The following is a 23,763-nucleotide window of genomic DNA, read 5'->3' as shown; positions in this document are numbered from 1 at the left end:
TAATTAGACTTTCAGGATTTGCCTTTGAGAGGATAAACGGTCCTCAGGGTCTGCTCATTATTATTTAATCAATCAGTGATTTCAGCCCAGCGTGCGCGCGCGCCGTGCCCTGTCTGGTTTGGAGTGGAGACCCAGACACGCCGCCGCGCGCCTGCTCAGACAGCGGCCTGAATGCCTGGGATGAGCGCGGGACGGCGGTGGTACGCGCGAGAGCTTGGCCGGGCCACGTAGCGGGGCTGAGGACGCACCGGCGCAGGTACCTCCGCAGCCCGCAACGCACATTAACAAATAATCTCCCACATTTTTGCACAAAGAAGACCACTGGCATTTATAAATGCACATCCGCGAATGTAGAGGGGGGGCGAGCGAGAGAAGTGCGCGTGCAACCCTGAATCTGTGCAACTCTGATTGCACGGACGCAAGAGGGAGGTCGCTCTTGACGGAGGTAAGCCAGCAAACCGACAACAAAAATGTTGCCATATAACTTAAATTTATGCACTTACGTGTATGACAAGCATGGCAGCCGCTGGGAGAAGCACACACGGGTCACCGGTAACCAGTGGCCGAAGCTACGGTGAGAAATATCCGTTAGCGGAGCTAGCAGTGACTTTGTGACAGTGTCGAGTTGAGTGGGTTTGTCAGAAACGTTACAGCAGTCTGGGTTTTGTTAGGAAAGCGGTGCTTTTCATTTTTGCGCGACAAGAAAGATACGTTGATAACAGAGCGTGACATCGGCTTTTCATCTCGCTTCATGTGAGTCCTATTACTGTCACACTTCCCCATGAAAGTGCAGTATCGAAATTAAGTGTAACGTTAATGCTAAATATCCGACGTTGACGCTAGCTTTAAGCTAACTAGCCCCAATCTGGGCGGTTTTGGGTTAAAAAAAAGTGAAAGTCCTATCTGTTGTTAGCTCATGCATGTCAGCAATAGTAGCCTTTGGATGGTATATCTTATGCAAGGTAATATGCTTGTTATTCCGGCTGAGTAGCCTTAACTGCACTAGAATATCTACAGACTGCACCTTGAGCTAATGTAGCCAAGTTAGCTTGTCATGTGTGTGTGCAGGTTAGTACCTATGGATGCTAGCTAGCTAAGTAGCCTAAGTTGGCCAGGCCTGCACAGTGTTACTGCTGTTCGGTGTACAATGTTGCCTTTTTGTTTTAACCCTTTCTTCGCTTCATACAAACTGCATTGTGAACTCAAACTCCTATACCTGAAAAGATTTCCCTCTGCAAGATGTAGCACTATAAAATCAGAATGTAGCTGCTGCACCATATCTCGTTGTACTCCCCAAAATTATGTATTATGTTGGTTTCGCGCTGTGTAACATCGATTGGCAACAGTGGAAGGCTTGTTGAACCCAGTGCTTCCGTTTGTAATTCAGTAATTTTTCAGTATTGTAATACAACAGGCATCAGCTTTTAAACAAGAGTCATGTTGAATATTCCCACGTTATCTTTCCATTTTCAGAATGCATATATCACAGTATTAAACATTAGTGGCTTCTGTCTCCTGCCAGGCTTTATAGTGTCTCTCCTTGTGTGGTGATGAGAATAAAGAATACTATGGAAAGGGAGAGCTTAAGGTGGCTGAGATTATAACCCTCCCACTCTTCTATCATATCTCAGACCAAAAACACTAGGCACTGCTCTATGACCCGATTATGGGCTTGAGGGCCAAATACCTATGGAGGCATGGAGCACCCCTGCAGTGCACCACACAGTGAGCTGGTTAAGGTCTTATGAGTTTGGACAGAGTGAGGAATGTGAACCCTCACACGGTCCGCTACAAGCTGCAAAAGGGAAAGCTCATTAAAGTCTAGACTTGAGAGGGAGCATGGATTTAAGGAGCACTGCTGCATAATAAGAGGTAAACGTGACACATTTTGACTGCCTCAGATGTCTCATCTGCTTTACTGTCACAGTTCAGCCATAAGCACTTGCGAACACTTGCACCATTTAGTGCTCTTGGTTTAAGTGTTATATAGTGCCTTTGCAGTAACACTTCCAGCATGTGTCATTCAAATTTTAAGCCACAGTAGCATCTATCCGGTATATGACTGGCTTTGTGGCTTACCCTATATAAAATGAGTTTTGGTTTCTCATCACATCTCTGAAACATACTCAAGAAGGGTTTAAATTAGTTATTGTTGAATAAACTTGGTTTCTGGGCAAGTTTTTCTGAACATTAGTTATGCTTGGGATTCCTGAGATGGAGCTGTCAGAGAGACATTCATTGATGCAGTTTTAGTTTTTTCATCAGTATGCAGAGTTCATCTTTAAAAGCTATCCAAACTAAAAAAAAAAAAAAAAAGGGCAGTCAAAAATGATGATCATTCCAATAGGTTTGACCTCCTGATCTGACAAAGGTGATTGTTTTTGACTTACTACCAGTGATATTGAAGTTTGCGCTGTACTTGATTCCCACATCAAAGGGTTGCATTATTTCACTATGAGTGAAACTCTTAAAGTGACTCATCGTTGATAATGATAAGAGAGTGGAAGGATTTTACTCGATGTGAGTTACATAACACACTGGGTGTTTATTTATTTGCACGTGTGTTTTTTGTGACAGTTTTCAGCAGTGAATTTAGTACTTTTAATGAATTTTATATTGTGATTGGAAAATTAAATACATTCTTAAAATCAGCTGTAGTACATATTTTCAAGTCCATAAATATTTATTTAACAGGCATGAGTTTAAAAGAGAATGGAAGCAGCTGATTGCACTTTTAAGTCAAGTTCAGGCAGTGGGTTCTCATGCAATTTATATTCCTCTGTCATCCAGAAGTAGGATAATCTATTAGGCTTTGTGTCTAAGACAGCCATGTGAGTTGAGTTGCTCTGTCAGTGCAGAGCTTGCCCTCCCCTTGTGGTCTTAATGCTCTCAGAGCTGCTGTCCAATTCTCAGAAAGGATCAGAGTCAGCATGCACAAGAAGACAGGTGTGTCTCTTATGTGTGGGTAGTCAAATTCTGCATAAATGGCTTTCACTTGCAAAACTGGTAGAACAGATTGGTATATGTTTGGTTTTAATATAAACGTAACAAACACAGTACAGTTCAATTTACACATGCCTTCATTCTTGCATGCTTTTTATTAGTCTACCTAAATAAAGTGACAGGAGGAACAAGACAATCAATTTTAGGATTTACCAACATGGATTATAGCAGTTAATTTGAATCAGCTTGACCAGAATTTAAATTCAGATTGAATATTGAGATACACAGCGTCTTTAAAAGAGCAGACAGAGCATCTTTAAAAAATGGATCAATAAACAAAGTTGAAACTGATAAAAATGTAAAATACTGTATGTAAATCTCCTTTTTTTTTTTGATTTCAACAATAGATCTGTCCTTTGGAATTATTCTGGTTTTATTACAGATTATTCTGAGCAAGTGCAGCTTCTGTTCATTTTGAATTTGAGCTGGAATTGAACTCTCAATAATAAAGAAGTGGTAAGGACTGTAATAAATGTAAGAGAAAGAAATAATTATTTTTGTGGCTCAATTGTGAAAAATACTCATGATCACAGTTGATGAAATAATCAGGGTTATCATTTTTGCATAGCTCTACGCTCATAGCTATCCCATCCCTTACACACACATTTGCTCCTTTTCCTGGCAATCTGGCAAAGCCTGCATGTTAACCATGACTGTAAATCAAAGATTAGAAATAAGTAGTCTTCATGTTTGAATATGAAAGTCTCTCTTGGCTAATTTTTTATTTATTTATTTATTTTGTGCACGGTGCAGCAATAGTTGCTAAAAGAAATAAAGCATAAGATGTTCGTGAAGCCACAGGAGAGGGTGTTTGTCATCTCTAGGAGGGGAAACTTGTTTTTTTGTTTCTTGCTTAGGGAGGTTTTCTAGTGAACTAACCGCCCTGGTGCACACTCATTATGGGGAGTAGGGTGTGAGGTTGTTTGAGGTCTTTCAACTGTAAGCCAGGGACACCCCAACATCTATGTACACAAAGGTCAGGAACCAACAAACAAAGTAAGTATAAAAGTAAGGAGTCCACAAGAAAGTAGATTTGTTTTTAATACTTTCATTTTCATCTTTAACTTGCAAACATGATATTACTGTAGGTTCCAAACTGCGCAGTGCTTATGCTTCATTGAAAGGTTGAAATACAGTTTCCTGTGGTTATATTTGCAATACAAGCTCCTGAGCTGTGGTTACACTATGCTCTCTATAACAGTCAATGGGAGGTATGCGCACATCAGTGTGTGTTGTTTTAAACTAGAGACAATCTCGTTTTTAATCATTGGTTTGCTATCGAGTTTATTGTGAAGGAATCAAAATTCAGATGATGTACAGTGATTGCAACTATGTTTACATATAGTCCATTGCAATTGATGTTGAGCTATTAACAAGCTTTTCAAGTTTTTTTGCTCTGAGGCTCATATAAAATCTTTTATCTGATCATCTTGAATAAAATATTTTACATCTTTTTCACAGTGGGGAAAAGTTGTGCCTTGTATTTCCATTGTTGTAACAATCGGAGTGAGGTGTTTCACTTGTGGTCTGGAAATATTTAGACTGCTGATTTTCTGAAGTTGAATCCTCTCACATTCATGTGTAAAGGCTGTGGTTTCAACTCCTACTCACAATACTGAAACATTTGCGGGCAAATGTGGTGCTGCTTAGTGCTGAAATCTTGACAATATGGCTGTAGTTTCAGTTCACAGACTCTCTAGTGACACTAGACAGGAGAACAAAACCTTTTCTAAACTCGTATATATTTCTACCTGTTTCTCTCTCTTATCTTACAGGTAATGCACTGTAAATGGCTCTTCAAGCAAGACACAGTAGTCCCTATAGCAGTTCCATGTCAGGCATTCAGCTTGTCTTTACCTGCTCTGCAATTTGAAGACACTGGCGCCCTGCAGAGCAGCAGTCTTCAGAGAAACTGAATCTGGAACCTGCCTACACCTCACGTAATAACTGGAGTGGAATTTAGCTTCAAATGTTCAGCATCAAAGACAAGGAGCCTTTGATTTTTCCAGTCTGATTTTTAAGCATATGAAACAAAACTTGGAGCAGATTGTATGTCTTTCCAACTGCATTTCCTACCTTGGACAGCATGGATGCTCTTTTTGAATCAGGTTGACTGTCTCTCACCTCATCCCCTCCTTCCTGTCTCCTCAGTAGAAGGAAGGCGGGGGGTTGGTGTGGCATCCCCTGCCCCTCCTTGTAGAATACGCTAGTCTAACCAGGCACGCACCATATCAGTAACTCTTCTCCATTGCCTTGTGGGCCTACCAACTCCATCCCTCTATTCCCTCTCCCTCTTCATGAAATCCTGCCAGAGCCTCAAGGAAGAGGTTTCCGTCCCTAGCCTTGGCGGGATGTCACAGGAGGAAGGACGCAGGGCGCCAGTGTCCCAGTCCTATTTTCATTCCCCTAACCCAGATCTGGACCTGACAGGCAAGCTTTACAAGAGGGAGGTTGGTGGTAAGCCTTATTCTGTGTTAGTGGACAATAAAATGGCAGCCAAGACATCCATGGGAGATCAGAATATTGGTCAGTTGCCCACACAACATGTGACTCCACAGCAACATCAGCAGTATTTCAGAGAGGGAGGAGCAGGACAGGAGGTGGGGATGCAGGGGTCCCAGGCTGGAAACAATGGCACCTCTGACGAAACTGAAGATGATGATGACGATGAGGAAGAAGAGGGTGAGGATGAGGATGGTGAAGAGGAGGGTTTCAAGCGTGAGCAGATCATTGTTGAGGTTAACCTGAACAACCAAACTCTTCATGTATCCAAGGGTGACAACAAAACTGGAACCACAGCAGATGACTCTGAGCGAGCTGGCAGCGATGAGGAGGAGGAGGAAGAAGAGGAGGAAGAGGAGGAGGAGGAAGAGGAGGATAGCCCTGATGAAGAAGAGGAGGAAGACGACGAAGATGAGATTGAAAGCCGAAGAACGAGGTCAAAGAGGGCCCGTCAGGGTGCCAGTAGCTCAACAGCCCCCAGCCAGCCGCGGAGGAAAAGCCTCAGAACAGCTCTGAGCACTGCCACTGCTGGAATGACCACCAGGGGGAGACGGAAGCGAATTGAGCCTCCAAAGAGCATGCGCAGATCAGCCAGGTCAGCCCCATCGTCTGCTGGCTCCACAACCACAAATACAGGAGGGAAAGCAGAGGTGGAGGAGAAGGAGATGCTGGCATGTGAAAAGTGCCCTCGAGTGTTCAACACACGCTGGTACCTGGAGAAGCACATGAATGTTACACACAGGCGAATGCAGATTTGTGACAAGTGTGGCAAAAAGTTTGTCCTGGAGAGTGAGCTGGCCTTACACCAGCAGACTGACTGTGAGAAGAACATCCAGGTAAAGCAAACCCCTCCTGTCTCATACCATACCTCTGTAATTACTCTAGCAAATGTTATTCTTAATGGAAGGGCAGCGTATTTTTAGGGTTTACCATACTGTTAGATACTAAGTTTTAAGATGTAGATAAATTTAGCACCTACTATGTAGATTTATTGGTTGTTTTCATGCATTAACCTGATGTTTAAGTGGATTATTTTGTCCACACATGCAGAGTACAGTCAACATTTGAAACATTGCTGTTGTAATTCCTGTTACACATAGTGTGAGGTAGTTAGTTTTGTTTTGTCTCTCGGCAGTTAAATGCCCACACCCTCTGAAACTGCAAACATGTAGAAAGCTGTTTTCTCATATGAACTCCAGACAATGTCCAGAGAATCAGGTGTGGACATTGTCCAGAGTTGCCCTTTCACTCATGTAGCACACAGCAGGTGTGTGACCATGTCAGACGCGTTCTCACCTACTGGAAATACTCCATCTGGTTTAGGCAAGGAGTGATGCCTGGGTAGAGCATGCAGAAGGCAGGTTAGAAATGACATCATCATATCTACTCGCTCGCTGTGAATTCTCTGGACAATGACCGGTTCTATACACACATCAGCTCAATTGGACATTACACAGACTTTGTATTTGGGAGCTGGCGGGGTAAAGTCTGTTTCATGACTGATTCGGACAATTGCATTCTGACATTCAGCTCCTCTGCGTAATGTCCGGATAAGTTCAGGGTTGCATGTGTGAAAGCACTAGAAAAGTCATCAGCTGCCATTGAAGACATTTCAGAAATGTGGCTCCAATATGGTTTCACTTCTCTAAAACTGAAAAAGTTGATTTGGCATATTAATACTCAAGGGTACTGTGTTTTGAATTGCTTAATTTAGCCCTCTGTTTTGCTGGGTTTGACTTGCATCCTTAGTTACTTTGTGATGACAATATTGTCAGCTTACCTCAGCTGGCTAAAGTAGTTGAAACTGTGAAGCTCTGAAGATACAAGTTTTTTAATGATTAGTTGAGCTTTATAAGGGAAATATTTACTGATGCTGAACCTGATAATACACCTATTCTGCCTTGTAGGCAACACACAAATGAAATGCTTCGTGCATGTAATCTTCAGTGAAGTCTTGTCAAGCAAATCAAATGCATTGACACACTGACTTGCAAATATGACATTAATGCAGTGTCCATAATAACTAACTGCATAGCTATTCATCCATTTCAACTGTAATGCACCAAAACATATATAGTGTATAATAATTATATATATAATTATTTGAATGGAGATCACTTGTATTGAATCAAAGTGTTAAAAGTGACTGTCAACTGGTTTGTCAATTTCGTGGTCAAAATAATATTATTAAGATAAAAATAAAACCAACCAGAAAACCAATTAAGGACAGTTTAAATCTGTGTTAAATAGGTTGACTTCATCAACTAAACGTCTCAGTGATAAAAGTACCAGTGAGGCTCCCAACAGGCCTGTGGCAGCTGTGGCTCTTCAGGGTTCATAGCTGAGATGAAGGACGATGTGCACACAACTGTTTCCCCTGGTGCTTCACCAGTTTTATGGAAGAGGAAAAGAGAGACACTGTTGGAGAAAAATCATATGATATATTGGCCAACGTTTGCTGCAAGGCAAGTAGGAGATTCTAAAATTTGAAGAAGTCTCTTTGATCTGATGAGACCACAATGAAGTTACTATTTTTCAATCACCACGCTGATTCCTGAATTGATATTTTTATTATTCACACTGGGCTAGTAGCAACAGCGCAGGAGCTAGCTGGTTTGCCTGGTAGCATCAGCATGTGAACTAGAGAGTTGTTTGTTGGAATGGCAGCCATAGGTCACTGGTTTCCCTCTCAGTAAATAAATTGTCATGTTTAACTGTGCAGCTGGCTGGTAAGAGTTTAACTTCGCTAACTGCTAACTGTTGTTTTCCGAACATATGTTGACTGGAAGCTTCAACTGGAGGCTTCCACTTTGATTCATTTCATTATAACAGTACTTTATTTACCTTTATTATAACAGTGTTTTATATACCAGTACTTACCAGTACAGTACTTAATTTAACTTCATTTATCTTACCTATAATACTACTTTATCTAATTTTATTGTAATAGTAGTTTATCTAACTTAATTATAACAGTTCTTAACTAACAGGTAGAAGACTAATTTATTTGTCTGTTGTCTACTGACCTCTTAAGTGGTTTTCATGTTGACAAATTTTTCATTAGCATGGTTTTAAGACAGAGCCAAGGGGTTTATAGCTACAATGCTGCTGCTGAAATAAAACTTAGACTCACTGACATGTGATTTGCATTGTTTTGACTCCTGATATACATAAACTGAATCTGAGCTCAATCACTTTTCAAAAAGAGAATAAGAATCCGCAAGTCAATTAGCAGCTGAGGATAGATAAGAAATCCACTATAGATCAGACCATCTCATTTTGCTGGGGCCTTCATGGTTTTCGGAGGAAACATCTTCATAGACCTTGTCCTCTGAAGGATGTGACCACGGAATTGGGACACAGCTATAGTCTCTAGAAGTGTATGGTCTAGTGTTTAAGTGAACAAAAATTAAAAAAAAAAAAAAAATCAAAACTTCAAATCATAATACTTCTAGAATGGTCATACTTAAAAATCACAATACATATATAATCAGCTTACAAGTATGATGGAATCAAATTGGGAAGTGAGCACATTGTCACAGCCTTATCGAAAAAATTTGATAAATGTGACTAAATTCATGTATTTAATAAATAACTGTAGGCCTTATTGTCCCTGCCTCATTCTTTGATCAGTATGGCTGTGGAAAAGGTATCAAAGTGCATTTTATGTAGTATTAAAAGTTCTGTAATTTAATCTAGAATCACATCAACAACCAAATTTGCATTGATTAAATCTTTATATTTAGTTTTTGTTTCTTTTCCTACCAGCATCTATGCTGCCTGCTCTTATTGACTGTCATCAGAGGATATCCAGGGATTTCAGAAAATTAAATCCATGCTGGATTTATCCAGCAGAGGGAGCTGGAGTACCAGGAAACTATTTAAGCAAATGGGAACCATCTAAAGAACCCTAAAGTTTAGTTTATCATGATGCCTGTCAGCAACAATAAGCTTAGTCTTTCTTTCTGCTTTTATGTGTTCTTCAGTGTGTCTCCTGCAACAAGTCTTTCAAGAAGCTGTGGTCACTGCATGAGCACATCAAGATTGTGCATGGCTATGCAGAAAAGAAGTTCTCATGTGAAATCTGTGAGAAGAAGTTCTACACTATGGCTCACGTCCGTAAACACATGGTTGGTAAGTGAGAGCCTTTTTTCACGGTTCCTATTGTGCTTCACCACCTTAATATCCCATACTACAACTATGAGCCAACACACAGCTTAATGAACCACAAAAAAGTTTTATATTATCAATATTTTTCATCCTGTATTTTGTGACTTTACATTTACCATCATCTCCTTTTAAAGGTGCTTATGTGGCATCAGATAAATTTTCTATAATTTTATGTGGATAGGATCAGAGGTTATCATTCTTCAAACACAGCCATTTTGAAACCTTGATAAAACCATATCAGGCCTACTCAGTTGTTTCAGTGTTGTTTTCCTCTTTTTTCCCAAACCCAGCTCACACTAAGGACATGCCGTTCACCTGTGAGACATGTGGGAAGTCATTTAAACGCAGCATGTCTTTAAAAGTTCACTCACTCCAGCATTCTGGAGAGAAACCCTTCCGTTGTGAGGTAAGATGCACACACTGTGGCCTGGTTCAGACATGACATCCTGTGTTCAGAGAAATCAAGATTGGGCTGAGCTCTGATAGACTGATTTCAGTTTGCAGCAGGCTTCAAAATGTGACATAACTGCATCTAGAGTGACCATCTGATTGTATCTGTTAAAACTAAGGCTAGAGCCCCACAGCCAAAATACAGATTTGTACTAGGCCATACAGCTGGAGAACATGATTACCTCACCTTAGACGTCGACTACAAACCTTTTTTCTAAGACAAAACGGCTGAAACAGCAATTGGGAGGTTTGTTGTACTGTATGCGAATTGTCCTTCAGTGTGTGCACGGATGCATTTGTGTCACACTCTGCTACATAGTTTAAATATAGTACATAACATCCCTGGCTTAAGTCAGATACAGACTGTCTTGTATTTGTTTTTATTTTATTATTGCAAGTAACAATGATATTAATGATAATGAACTTGATTTGTATAGTACCTTTGACACAATAAATGCAGTACAAAGTGCTTTGTAACAATTACATCCAGTGCACCAAGTACATCACATGAAAAGACATACACTTAACATTAAAAACATTAATATAAAATGAGATGGAATAATAATGAAACAATATCATGATAAAATAAATAAATAATTAAAATAAGTTCAAAATTGATTACATAGAATGCATAGAATCGGTAAGACACCAGTAGTTATAACGGCATTCAAAAGAAGTGCTGAGCAGTACAGAGGTACGTAGCAAGTTGCCAAATTTCAAAGCTACTTAAAGTGTACTTAGTGTGTGAATTGGTGCACCAAAGCCCCTTTTCCACTGGTCAAAAATCCCACTAACATCTAGCTTTCCTCTGCAATTGAAAAGGGTTCAATCAGCATTCACACCTGGGTCAAATGACTCTGCAGTAGATGCAGGTATTTATCTGCTCTGATCGGCATTGATGTGAACACAAACCTGGGTGAACATGCTAATTTTCACCCCCCTTTTCTGCCGTAACGTCTTTTAGAGCACAGACAGTGTAGACAGACCCATCACCTGTCCAGCAGTGCTGTTAAACCAGAAATACCACAGCTACACTGCGCTCAGAGATGAAAGAGTGAACGCAGCCCTGAACATCACTAGCAGCTCACTCATCCCCCCTGCGTCTTTGTCTATGCTCCTTGCACTTGTGTGTCCTCAGTCCAAACGAAAAGACAAACTCGACTGGCAGTGGAAGACGGATCAATCGTCTTTTATTAGCGGGTTTGGCCGCATTTAAAAAAAAAAAAAAAAAAAAAAAACACTTATACCCACTAATTTTGGTGGAAAGGGGGAATGATAGGAATTTTAGAGCAGAATGCAGCTTGCTTGTCTTTTTGTTCTATCACCCTTTCATATCCTGCTGCTGTTGAAATGTGTGTTTCCTTGTAAAGGTCATTCACATAACATAGAAGACACATGACTCAGCCTTAGACCACTACAGTTCCCAGCCAGACACACTGTTTTCTAAGCAGCCCAAATTCCACACTTGAATGAGTCTCTCTCCCCATGGTCATGGGTTAACTTACTTGCCTGATCAAAACCCCCTATGTTAGAACCTATATAATGTTTAAATTCTGGAGTGTTGGTAATTATTAGATATTGTTTGTCATAAACACACACTTACCTAAAAGTCACAGTCTTTCTTCCTTGTCCTTTGTAACATATTTATTTTGAACTCAGCGAGTGATTGGCTGTCTTGAGTGGAGTGACTGAAGGTTACAGTTTTGAAGAATTTGCCCTTGTGTGCCGTAAAATGAGCCTCAAAGTAGTTTGTACTCATTAGTTTGAGCAGATGTGCCATGTGGTTTGTGAACAACCCAAAATAGTCAGTTATATTCAGTTGATGTTTTTTTTTTTTTTTTTTTTTTTTTTTTGTGGGGGGGGGGGGGGGGGGGTGTACACAGAGAAGTTTAAGTCAAGCCATGTCAAATATTAGCAAACCACGTAAACATGATGTTCACCAATAAACTGGAACATAATATAAATGTAGAACTAAATGTTTTTGGAGCTTTGACTGGCCTCTTTCAAGGATGCTTATTCAGTCACATTGTTCATCAAGGTTCCTTTCTGCTCAGTGGAGTTAGTAACAGTTGATAATCATAACCGTGTCCTGACTCATTGATTCAGAGGAAGGTGACAGATGGGGGTGCTTTACTCCCACCCGAGGCCTGTCCAACCACTTGAATGGAGCATGTGTGTATGGGTGGAGCTGCTCTAATTAAATGTTTTAAGTCCTCCTACACTGTAACATATAATTATGTGCTTATTAAGGGTGTATGTAATGTATAGACCATCATTTTCCTCAGTGGTCTTACAGAGCAGTGCCATATGGAACCTGCTAGATTTTTTTTCACTACATTTATTTAGCCAGGTAGTTCCATTGAGGTTGTGAATATCTCATTTTAGGTAACACCTGACCAAGAAAGCCTCATAATTCAAATAGTAGTGTTTGTGTGGTCACATGCACACAAATAATCTGGTTATTGTTGGCTTGCTTCAGTAACCTCATTTCGTATGTACACATGTATCCTGGGCTGGGCTTCCTCATATGCAAAATGGTTAAAATCCACTTGTTAAGTCTGACTACAACTGAATTGTCTCATTGAAATGCAGATAAAAATTTTCCACTTTCCTGCCTAACCTGACGATAACAAATAACCTGCTTTCTTTTGTGCATGTTATGTAGTCTATGTATGTACAGTAGTCACAGCAGTGTACACACTACTGTAAATAAGATCACATAACATGTATATGTGTACTTTTGAATGCTCAAAGGAAACAGGAATAGACTTAATATTGTTACTCTCTTAAACTGCTAATGGTTGTTTTCAAGTAAGAAGAGTATGTGAAAGATCTTAAGGCTAATTCAAAGTTTTGATTTGTGTGTCTGTGTGAGTGTTTTTGTGTGCATGCCCTGTGCACTGACCTGCTGTGTGCATGTTATCTGAATGCCTCTGTTGTCTCTGCTATAGAACTGTGACGAGCGGTTCCAGTACAAGTACCAGCTGCGCTCTCACATGAGCATTCACATCGGACACAAGCAGTTCATGTGTCAATGGTGTGGCAAAGACTTCAACATGAAACAGTATTTTGATGAGCACATGAAAACACACACAGGTGAGAAGTTTGGCTGTGAGTTGTAAGTCAGTCTATATGCTTACATAGACCAGTTGTGCCATTGTATTTTGGTCTGTTGTTATTTTTCATCCCAAAAACATCATCAGGAACCTTTTTATGAAGTAAGAACCTCAACCTGCTTTTTCACTGTAGGCATGTACTTTCCACTTTTAAAGCCCTTTTGACTTAACAAGCTTTTCCACAAATCTGGGAACTTTTGCAGGAACTCAACCAGTTTAGCGACTTAAAGCACCTCTGTTTAAATTTAGTTACTGGGCCATAAGAAGTTCCTGTTCCAGAGACAGTTGTTTCCAGTGGCCCAGGAGCTATCACTATGGAGTCTCCAGTAAATAACCAGTCAAAGAATGACACAACTTGTATACAGGATTCATTCAGATTGCAAGCAAACTACTGGTTGTGGCTAGTTTCAATATTATACTTGGGAATGGAATTTCTTGTGATGTTATTGACATTTAAAGTTATACAGCAAACTTTCCAACCAGTCTGACAGGGAGTGGGATGACGGAAAGTGAGGGAATAAGAAAAACTCACAAGAACAGCGTTTTACGAAGTGTGGTTTAAAGTAGCTAAAATCAGAAAAATACTATTTTGGAGAGAGATGTCTCGCCTCTCTGGCGTTCTCAGTCTTCCCTTATATCTTTGCACATCTCCTTTCCAACATCTATTTAAATATCACTCGGTAGAGAAACAGTAAATTACAGCGAACAGCAAGATAACTCCTCTGCAAAAATGCAAAAGCTACGTTTCATAAAAGCAATTATTTATTTTTAAACTTTGCTCGATATACACAGTTCGTTAGATAGAAATAAAGACATGAATGCAAAAAGTGCCTAAAAGACTTGTTACTAATGTAGGTCCTGAGTCTCGGTCAGTTTATGTAAAAACACTACATATTTCTTTGTTGTCAGATGTATTTTTTTTTTTCTGTTAAAAATCTAAATACAGACAGTCTGCAATTCTGAAATGAAAACTAACAAACAAGTGTGTTCCTGAGATCCGTCAGTCAGCCAGCCAGCCAGCTAGTCTCCATGTCCTCCCTAAAAAAGGAAAGACACGGGATGTTGCCAAGATGAACATTATAGTGGTAAGAGCAAAGAGACTGCCCAGTTGTTGTAATGAGAGGGACATTTCACATCAAAGAACAGTCTTGCATATATTGCAGCTCATAATGACTACCCAGACATACTGTATTACATCCCTCTGATTTTCTGTCCCTGCTACTTTGCTATTTCTAAGACCAAACCGAGCAATGAAGCCTGTACGTCCTTCACTGTTTTTCTCAAGCTGTGCCTGTTGTGGGTGGACACACTGCTCTCCATTGGCCCTCACAGTTATATTTGTGATGTGTAATTACACTACCCTCTCCTCTGCCTGCCACTGGAAACCAATTTAGCCTCCTGCAGGAGGAGACACACCCAACCATGCCCTGTAATAGGCAGCACATATGTTAAACACCCAAAGTTGTGTTCACGGCACCGATTTTTCATGAAATCTTGAGAGTGAGTGTAATGTAACCGTTACAGAAGACTATCACATTAGCTGTCACCTTTTGATATTAGTTGGTTTGGAGGAGCTTCACACATAACATGCCAGAATAAGGCACATAGAGAGCACTTCAGCAGCCTGTTAATAGATGGCTGTGTGGGTGGTAGCAGGCACATTCAGTGGCTCCATGGAGGGAGGTTAATGAGAGTGGCATTCCAACTGAGCTGCTGTTGTTCACTTTCACATCTCCTCTCCTCAAAGTGTGAATGGTAATAGCTTCCTGCGGAGTGGGTGGGTTGACAGCAAAGACTCTCAATTCAAGATGGCAACTTATTAGCATTTTTAAAGTAGAGCTGCTGCTCTCTGTAGAGGAAAAAATGGGGAAAAGTTAACTTTGTCATTTGGAGAGCTTTAATGAGTTGATTATTTTAAATTTTGAAATCATCTCATTTGACAGCAAATGATTTGAGTCCGATGCATCATATTTTCTCTGTAAAGCTTTTTGTGAACTGATACAGTGTCTGTCTCCCTCATATGTTGATATCTCGTTTTCTGAATCTGTGCAGGAGAGAAGCCTTTCATTTGTGAGATCTGTGGAAAGAGCTTCACCAGCCGGCCCAACATGAAGCGCCACCGGCGCACCCACACAGGGGAGAAGCCCTATCCCTGTGAGGTGTGCGGACAGCGCTTCCGCTTCTCCAACATGCTCAAAGCACACAAAGAGAAGTGTTTCCGGGTCACCAGCCCTGTAGTTCTGCAGACCAGCGGCCCACCTGTGCCTGTCCGCATCTTTGCCAACACCTTCTCCTCCTCTTCTTCCACCTCTGGCCCCGGCCCCTCAGCTGCCACCCCGGCCACCACCTCAGCTTCCCTGGGCCTCAGCCCGACAGGAGGGCCCATGCCTCCGCGGGGCCCTGTGGGACACACATTTTCCCATGTGCAGCTCCACTCAACCCCTTCTCACCATCATCCCCACCCCCCAACATCCCAACAACACCTCTCAAACACACCCCAACATGCCCCACCTCACCCCCACCACCTGGCCGTGCCCCCAGTCTCTCACCTGCCCCCACCCCCTGCCCTTTTTAAGAGTGAGCCCCTAAACCACTGTGGGCACGAAGACAGCAGCTACCTGCACCACATGGCCCCCCCTGACAAGGGTCCTGGAGCCCCACAGCACCACTGAACTATGCTCCAGCACTGCAGGCCCACACCAAACCACGCCTTGTTCCTCTTCTTCACATAGTCCTGCCTCAGTCTCTCAGTTGCAAGGCCCCTAATACAAGGGTACTCTTCTCAAACAGATATAAATAAGTCAAGCTGAACATGCACACCTGTGTATGTGTGAAAGACTCAGACTGAAACACCCTCAGTGCACACGTTATTTAAGTAAGGAACCTACTTAAAAACCCCGATCAACTGACAAAGATTTTTTCATTGTGTAGAATTTTTTTTTTTTTCATGAACATTTTCTTGGGAAATCTACAGAAATGATTTCTGTGTGAGTTCTCTCTCTGTACATTGATGGGTGTAAAGTATCTCCTTTTCATCATAAGCTGCTGATGGAATTCATCATATGTATTACCTGGGCTACATGGATCCTAAAAGATCAGTGTGTCATTGAACTTTCGTCTTTATGTCAAGTTGACTTACGGTTGCACATCGGTCCGGACGTTTGCTTTCTGTGCAGGTCCTCCCCATAGCAATACTCAACCTTTCGTCCGCATTGTACTGCAGAGCCTCAGGCCCCACAGGAATGTGTAATGAATGTTGTAACTGGTTCTACCTGAGTCTTTCTTTGTACTAAGGTTGAGGCTTTCTGTCAGAGGGGAAACAGCAGTAGTGCAAGATGCAGTGCCATAGGTTACAGTAAGAAGGGGGGAGGGGGGATTTTTGTAAAGGACATCGGAAAAAAAAGTTTTGTAAATGGTTAGTTGAATCTAGACGTAGTCTGAGATTCATATGGTTAAATGGTGCTTTCCATTCCAGTACATAAAATATTTCTTAATTTTGCTTTTCCATTTTATTTTCAGAAGTGTAATATTACAAATTAACAATGTATTGTGTCATATAGAACATGTCTTGCCGGCCTGGCTTTTCTACAATGGATTTGAGGTTTGACTAGACTATTTTGTGAACAAGAAACTCAATTTATGCAGGACATGCCCTGGGCACACGCAGCCTCACATTTACTCAAGCACACGCAAAAGACAAAGACCATATGGTCACTGATTTACTTACTGTGATCAGTGCAACCTCAGCTTTTCAGTACTGTTGGTCAACAGATGCTTTTAGATAGCAGATGACTGTCAAATACTGCCACTGTGAGGGGCCAGACACATGGCCCCATCAGGATTTACCCCAACTCCCTTCGCTGCTGTTGAAACGATACGGGTTACCATGTTAAAGGTCATTTGACACACAGTATACACACCTGGGACCTTTTTCATCACAGGTCTTAACAGACAATTATGCATATTCCTCTCAGTCTATATTCCACGGTTTGATGTGGGGCGTTTCTGGTTTATTTTTGACTTTTCAACATACTGACACACTTTGATCCACACAGGCAAAGGCGTCGAAACCTGATGAATGTTGCCTACGCAGAATGATGGCTGCTGAGTCATTCGTGTTTTTTATGTTCTCTGATAATTTGCTCAGTTCTAAGCTAATGAATGGGTCTGTAGTGTAGGTATACTGTTGTTAGCACGTTAGGAAATGTCAGGATAAAATCCAGTGGTCATACAGTTCTGAATACTCGGAATTCTCTGTATAGATAGGCGTAACGTGAAAAAGTCAGCGCAAAAAAGTACATTTGTTAATGTAATAGCCAATGGTGTGAATGTTATTTGTTGAAAAGAAGCAGAAATGGTTGGCAAGTATTTGGCACGAATTTGGGTTGCTTGGTTGTTACCCCTTCACTAAGTATAACGGTGTATTGAGGAGGAACATTGAGCTGTGTGAGTGTGTGTGTGCGTGTGCGTGTGTGTGTGCGTGTGCGAGCATGCGTTAGTCTCTACCTGTCTGTCTGTCTGGTTGTCCCCAGTGCTCTTGTACCAAAAGCTGCTTTTACACAGTGTGCCCCCAATATATGTGTACTTGGGGATAGCTGACATGGATAATAGCAGTAATTTAACATCTTTCTACCACTCTAATGGTATTCAGTCTGAAGTGGTTCAGCTCAGTAGTTAAGGATGTTCCTTCTTTGATTTGAGACCTGCGATTATCCTGCCATTTCTGTGGGTCTTAATACCGCTGCATTATTTGCTTATCATGCTGTCCCCTCAGTTTCACTGCTGCTCTTCAGCATTTCGCAGTATGGATCTTTGTCTTGTATTTTTTTTTTTTTTTTAAAGCCTTTTTCATTTGTGTGTATTCTCTGCACTTTACTGCTGCGTGGGTGAGGCGCAGGGAAGGGAGGGACTGACAATGCATTGTGGAACAGAGTGCAGTTGTGGCTGCATGGGAAAGGGTGGAGGTGATTACTCTGAGTGGATGTTTTTAGGCAAGGAAAGGAGGAGAATCCTGGATGGAGGCGGTTAGTGTGGAAGGGACCATAGCAAATGAAGGACATTTCTTTAAGTATGTGCTTAAAGTTCATTTCCTGTTTTTTAAAAGAAATGCCCTTTTGCTCCATTATGGACCTCCCTTCAAAGTGAAAGCGATGTTCCTTTTGCTTTGGCAACTTTACACTAGCCCCTCCAAGCTATGTCTGAAATACATTCTTCTGTTATGTTTGTTCATGGAGTCTGTCTCTCTGCCATGTCCTGTTCTGTCTTTCAGTTTGCCGAATGATTCTCCTCCTCCTTTCTTTGTTATATAGAATGCACTTTCTACTAAAAATCTTGGCTAGTTAAGAAAAAATAACATTGTATATTCTTTAAAAGATGTTTTAAAAAAAAATCAATATACTTTTTCCCCTTTGTATTTTTAACCACTTAATGTAGCATTGCGTATTTTATTATTGTATCTGGTACAAAATGTGCAGCTTTATAATGTCCTGGTTTGTCCTTTTTTTTGTATGTTATCTGGAGATTGAGGAGAAGTGAAAAAGTTGGGCCTTTTTTGATAATGTACATTTAACTGACTGCTAACTTTGAGAAGTAAAAATGAGTAGCCATGATTATCACATATTTGTGTGTCTCTCTTTATCTTCAAACACTGCTGGTTCACTGGAAACAAGACAGGTAGTTGAATGTGAAACTGAGAAAAGTAAGGATTGTGCACAGTGTGTTCCTGATAGGTCAACAGGTTCAGTCTCAGGTAAGTTTCACAACAAGCTTTGCTGAAAAGCTTAAATTCCTACAGGCTGTTGCAGCTGCACTGGCTTGATTTGCTTGAGTGTGATTGTTTTACTATTTTAGGGTCACTAGGTTCTTGGCATAACACCTCTGACTGCCGCCGGCTGCACGTGACACTGTAGACCTGTTTGCTTGTCACTGCTTTTATCTGACAAGTGAAGTTTCGGGTCCTCTTTGCGACCGCTTCCTCTTCTTTAGATGTGACAGCAAGACTTTTTAAATAGAGTTCATGTTTGTTTTTGCAGATCACGTGAGGGTTCCTTACAGTAATGTTTATTGTAGTCACAGGCTGTGACTGTGACCTTTTGTGACCTCGGGCAGCGATTCTCCAGTTAGGTAAAGTACAGCTTTAATCTATTCATCCAAACTTGTGTCATACCTTTTTTAGATAAGCAGTTACATATGGAGACAGCTTGATTTGATTTTTACAAATTAAATGTCAGACCAAGAGCAAGCAAAAACAAAAAAGGATAGTGTTGCTTTTTTAGTCTTCTTTCCTGGAGATCTCTTGTTCCAACTCAAACATCTTTATTAACACAGTGTTCCTCCTCTACAGCCACATTAAGACATTTACTGTTGCTCGAATACCTAAAATGTCGTGTGCTCTCTGTCACCATAGGTAGTTTTAGTGGCGCACAAATGAGTCACATAATCCTATAAGGTAGCAGAGCAGGCCGATGGGTAGAGAAAAGTGTTGAGTGACTCACTCATTGAAGGTGAGTGGGTGGTCAGGTACAGAGGCTCACTTCACGCGCAGAGGAGATAATAACACACCATCTGCACCATCTCCATTCCCGTTTGGGTTTGAAAATAGTCAGCCACCCCAGCTGTTAGTCATTACGCCTTGCGGTGTAGAGGAGGGAGGAGGCAGCGTCTGTCAGCAGGCAGATAAGGAGAGGAGGGCTTCACGCCGTGTTTTTCAGGCGTGCGTTCGGTGCTCTGGAAGTTGCTGTGTGGGTCATTAATCACAGTGTATTTGCAGGGTTTTATCTAGACAACTGTCTTCGCAGAGGAGCGATCAGCCAACATGAACTCCCTCGCTGTGGCGCTAATATTTCACTGTAGTTCACAAATGGAAACACCACATTGTTTCAGACTTGAAATCATTATTGCTTTTGACACACTTTATAAATTTTATTTCCAATCAGCCTCTTGCAGCTTTATCCTCATTCCTCATGTCTCCCTTACAAAAGAGGTCAGAGGTCAGTAAGGCCACTGTTGATGTTGATTGTTTTTCCACTGTTCTAATAGTCACCCAAATATAGACCATACTGTTAAACAAAGGCCTTTCACTGTTAGTTCATAGACAGCAAATGGTCTGTCTGTTTGGAATAGCGGGATATCAGTTATTCAGATATTTACCTGTTGCCTACAGTTACTGCCATGCACTGTGACATCCCAGAAATCAGGCTCCAAACTGGGTTAACGCCAAACTTAAAAATACAAAAATCTGCGGATTGGACCTTTTCTTATAGAGCTGTCACAACCAGTCATATTTATTCTCGCCTTTTGTAAACGCTCCGCTGGAAAACATGAGCGGCCTACATTAGATCAACTGTAGACGAGAAGCAAGAAGATCTGCGGAAATATTGAAGAAGCAGAATATTTACTGCACGTCCTGCTGTTTTTCTTTCTTTCTTTCTTTCCTGTCCTCCCATAGAAACCCCCACTCCCCTCCCCTCTCCTCTTGAGAGTGTCATGAACGCGCTCAGTAGGCTGCTATTAAATGGGCGGACTTGTACGCGCGGTCACGTCCACAGCTGCTCCGGTGGTTCTGGCTGTCACATAAAAGTGCACGTCCCGGCGGCCGAGCGGCGGAACTCTGTCTGTACTTTCTGCGAGACCGGATCGGAACAGAGGGACACTGTGGACCGGAACCAGCACCGGTGATACATTTATGCTTTTTTTTTTTTTTTTTTAAGACAAAATCTAATCTGCAGGAGCTCAGCCTTTATCTACTGTATGCGGGCGCCCTGCCACTGTTGTTGATGTTGCTATGAGAAAGTAGTTGTTTACTTACCAGTGTTTACTTCTGAATTGTGCTCTAGCCTAAAAATAACTCAAAACGTGTCCTCTGAAGTTTAAAAGTGGACTTGAAATGTGTTTAACAGCAAGCTGAGCTATAGTAAGGTGACCTTTTACATTTTGACGTTTTTGTACTTATGTCTTATTTTGTGTCTCAAATGGATTTCCTGAATAATCCTGTAGTAGTGTGACTCGGTAACCTACTTCTTGTAGCTGCACGAGCTTGCCGGATTAATTAGATGATTATAAAGTTATTATAAGGGCTCTCAGGTATGAGGCTTTTTAAAGTAAAGCGGCTTCACTTTAAAGCAAAAACACTGTCTCCTGCAACTCGGGGTTCATTGTGTTTTTCTTCACACAGACCAGACACCGACAGAAAAAAAAAACATCCTCACAGCTGGAAGGCGCCTGACTGGATCAGGGAAACACGTGAGGTCATTGCTGCAATCTTCGACAATCCAAACAAGGTTTGTAGGCAGAAGCCCGTGCAGCCTGCAGGACATGCACACTGTCTTGTTTTTCATGTGAAATATAGTTGCTCTATTTGCTTGCTTGTAGTAGCATGCAGAGACCAATTCTGCCTATAATCATTTCACCCCCACACCCCTCCTCCTCCTCTTCGCTCCTTACCTTTTTATAAAAATTTTTTTTTTTAAAAGTCCCACAGTTGTTCAGAGACATGTGTTGGAGGATGCTGCCTTCTCTGAGCTGAAAATGCTGCTGGTTGGCTGCTTTGCTCTCTTTATAAGTCTTTACCTTTTAAATTTGCTATGCCTATTTCTTATCTTAAATCTGTATTTGGTTCTGTTTTGCCTCCACCCCACCCCCTTTCCTCCTCGTCTATTTATGCAATAATGTTTCCCAGAAAGCTCCTCGGTAGCCTCCACCTCACCGTGGTCTGCCTGGCGTGGGATGCTGGAGAGTGGGAGAGCGGGAGAGGAGATTTGATGCCACTTGGCAACAGTAAGAGTTGTGGCATAGTTAATCATGGGGGATTCAATCTTCAACTGCTGTTATGTCCCACCCCACCCCCCAGGAGAGGAGGAACCCCGCAGGTCCAAACGCACAGAGATCATGGCCTCCCATTCAGCTAACATCTCCTCCGACAAGCGCTTCCTCATCTTCTTTGACTTTGATGAGACCATCGTGGATGAAACCAGCGACGACATGGTGGTGCAGGCCGCCCCGGGTCAACACCTCCCGGAGTGGCTGAAGGACACCTACCAGCCCGGTCGCTACAACGAGTACATGCAGCGCGTCCTGGCCTACCTGGCGGAGCAAGGCGTCACCGAGAGCGACATACGCAGCATCATTGAGAAGATACCGGCCACCCCCGGCATGCTCACCCTCTTCCAGTTCCTCCGCACCCGGCCCCCGAAGGACTTTGAGGTGGTGCTGGTGTCTGATGCCAACACCTTCTTCATCGAGTCCTGGCTCCGGCGCACCGGGGCCCGCCAGCTCTTCCATCGCATCTTCGCCAACCCGGCCACCTTCAACAAGGACGGGCGGCTGGTGATGAAACCCTTCCACTCTCACGACTGCCAACGGTGCCCCGACAACATGTGCAAGCAGGTGATCGTCAGGGACTATGTGGCCCGCAGGACGCAGGAGCGGGGCCGCCCCTATCAGAGGGTTTTCTACGTGGGAGACGGAGCCAACGACTTCTGCCCGGCGCTTTCCCTTGGGCCCCGGGACGTGGCCTTTCCGCGGCGGGACTTCCCCATGCACCGGCTGATCACTGAGACCCATGAGGCCATGCCCGGGGAGTTCAAGGCGGTCACGGTGCCGTGGGTGAGCGGGGAGGAAGTGGTGCAGCGGCTGAGGAAACTGGTGGCAGAGTAGAGGGTCACACACAAACAGAGGAGTCGATTAAGGGGCCAGTTGACAATTTTAGTCATATTCTCAGGTAAAATAGTCCCAGGAACTAATGTTTGAGACAATAAAATGATTTACTGTCTGTAAACACGTGTCCGCCAGGTCTCCAGCCTGCACATGCCTCAGCCCAGCTTCTCACCTGGTCCAGAGGCCTCTCCAAGAACAGAGACTCAGTTTATCAGCTCATAAGCAGGTTAATGATTATGGAGACCTGCCAGCTTCACCGGAGCTGAGGAAATCAATAACAAATCCAGTGCTTTGTTGTAAACAGCATTTAGAAGTAGACTAAAGGACTTTGCATTTACATAATAAATCTCCTTCACTGGGATAGCCTAACATTTAGAAGCATTCCTCATGGTTTTAGGAGTTAAACTGGGCCAGTAAGGAAATCCCTGTAAGTAGGCTAATAACCTAAATAGCAATATTTAAAAATGTAATGAACACTTGTTAACTAAGTGACTCATTGCTCTTGAGTTACAATTATGAGTGTGTTTTCTTACAAAATGCACTTTTTTGAAACTTTTATGAAATATGTAATTAAAGTGTCAATAAATGAAATCACACTGCCATCTGATGGCAATGGGGATTGCAATAGCTCCACAAAATTTGTTTGTCAGAAAATATACAGTATGTCAAAAAATGTATGACTATGTTTTAAGAGTGTGTGTGTTTGGTTAACTTGTCTATTGGTGTGTTGTGTCTTTGTTGTGTAGGCCAGGCCTACTGAAAAATATATATTAACACCAGCAGGAATAAAGCCATCAACTGAAACCCTGTGTCTGATTTTATTATCAAACCTCCTCAACGTCCACGTGAACTCATTCCGGACCCTTAC

General features: G+C 42.0%; 2 protein-coding genes across 3 annotated transcripts; both read left to right on the top strand.

The window, feature by feature from the left end:
- The first annotated feature begins 329 nt into the window (after positions 1 to 329).
- On the top strand, positions 330 to 18,073 carry znf652 (zinc finger protein 652). Its single transcript, XM_022739759.1, has 6 exons — positions 330 to 445; positions 4,779 to 6,341; positions 9,492 to 9,639; positions 9,966 to 10,081; positions 13,077 to 13,221; positions 15,294 to 18,073. Exons 2-6 carry the CDS (start codon positions 5,301 to 5,303, stop codon positions 15,911 to 15,913), a joined length of 2,070 nt encoding a protein of 689 aa, XP_022595480.1. The 5' UTR covers positions 330 to 445; positions 4,779 to 5,300; the 3' UTR covers positions 15,914 to 18,073.
- Positions 18,074 to 20,777: 2,704 nt separating this feature from the next.
- Positions 20,778 to 23,699, top strand: phospho1 (phosphoethanolamine/phosphocholine phosphatase). Of its 2 annotated transcripts, none has more exons than XM_022739554.1 (3): positions 20,778 to 20,914; positions 21,415 to 21,520; positions 22,090 to 23,699. In XM_022739554.1, the coding sequence occupies exon 3, from the start codon at positions 22,128 to 22,130 to the stop codon at positions 22,893 to 22,895; it is 768 nt and encodes a 255-aa protein (XP_022595275.1). In that variant the 5' UTR covers positions 20,778 to 20,914; positions 21,415 to 21,520; positions 22,090 to 22,127; the 3' UTR covers positions 22,896 to 23,699. The 2 variants fall into 2 exon arrangements, with proteins under 2 accessions (XP_022595275.1, XP_022595274.1); XM_022739553.1 differs by having other exon boundaries at positions 21,919 to 23,699.
- The last annotated feature ends 64 nt before the right edge of the window (positions 23,700 to 23,763 follow it).

This window comes from Seriola dumerili, unplaced genomic scaffold (genome assembly GCF_002260705.1).
Source record: "Seriola dumerili isolate Sdu_G_001 unplaced genomic scaffold, Sdu_1.0 BDQW01000044.1, whole genome shotgun sequence".
Classification (NCBI taxonomy): domain Eukaryota; kingdom Metazoa; phylum Chordata; class Actinopteri; order Carangiformes; family Carangidae; genus Seriola; species Seriola dumerili.
This window is presented reverse-complemented; position numbering and strand designations above follow the sequence as displayed.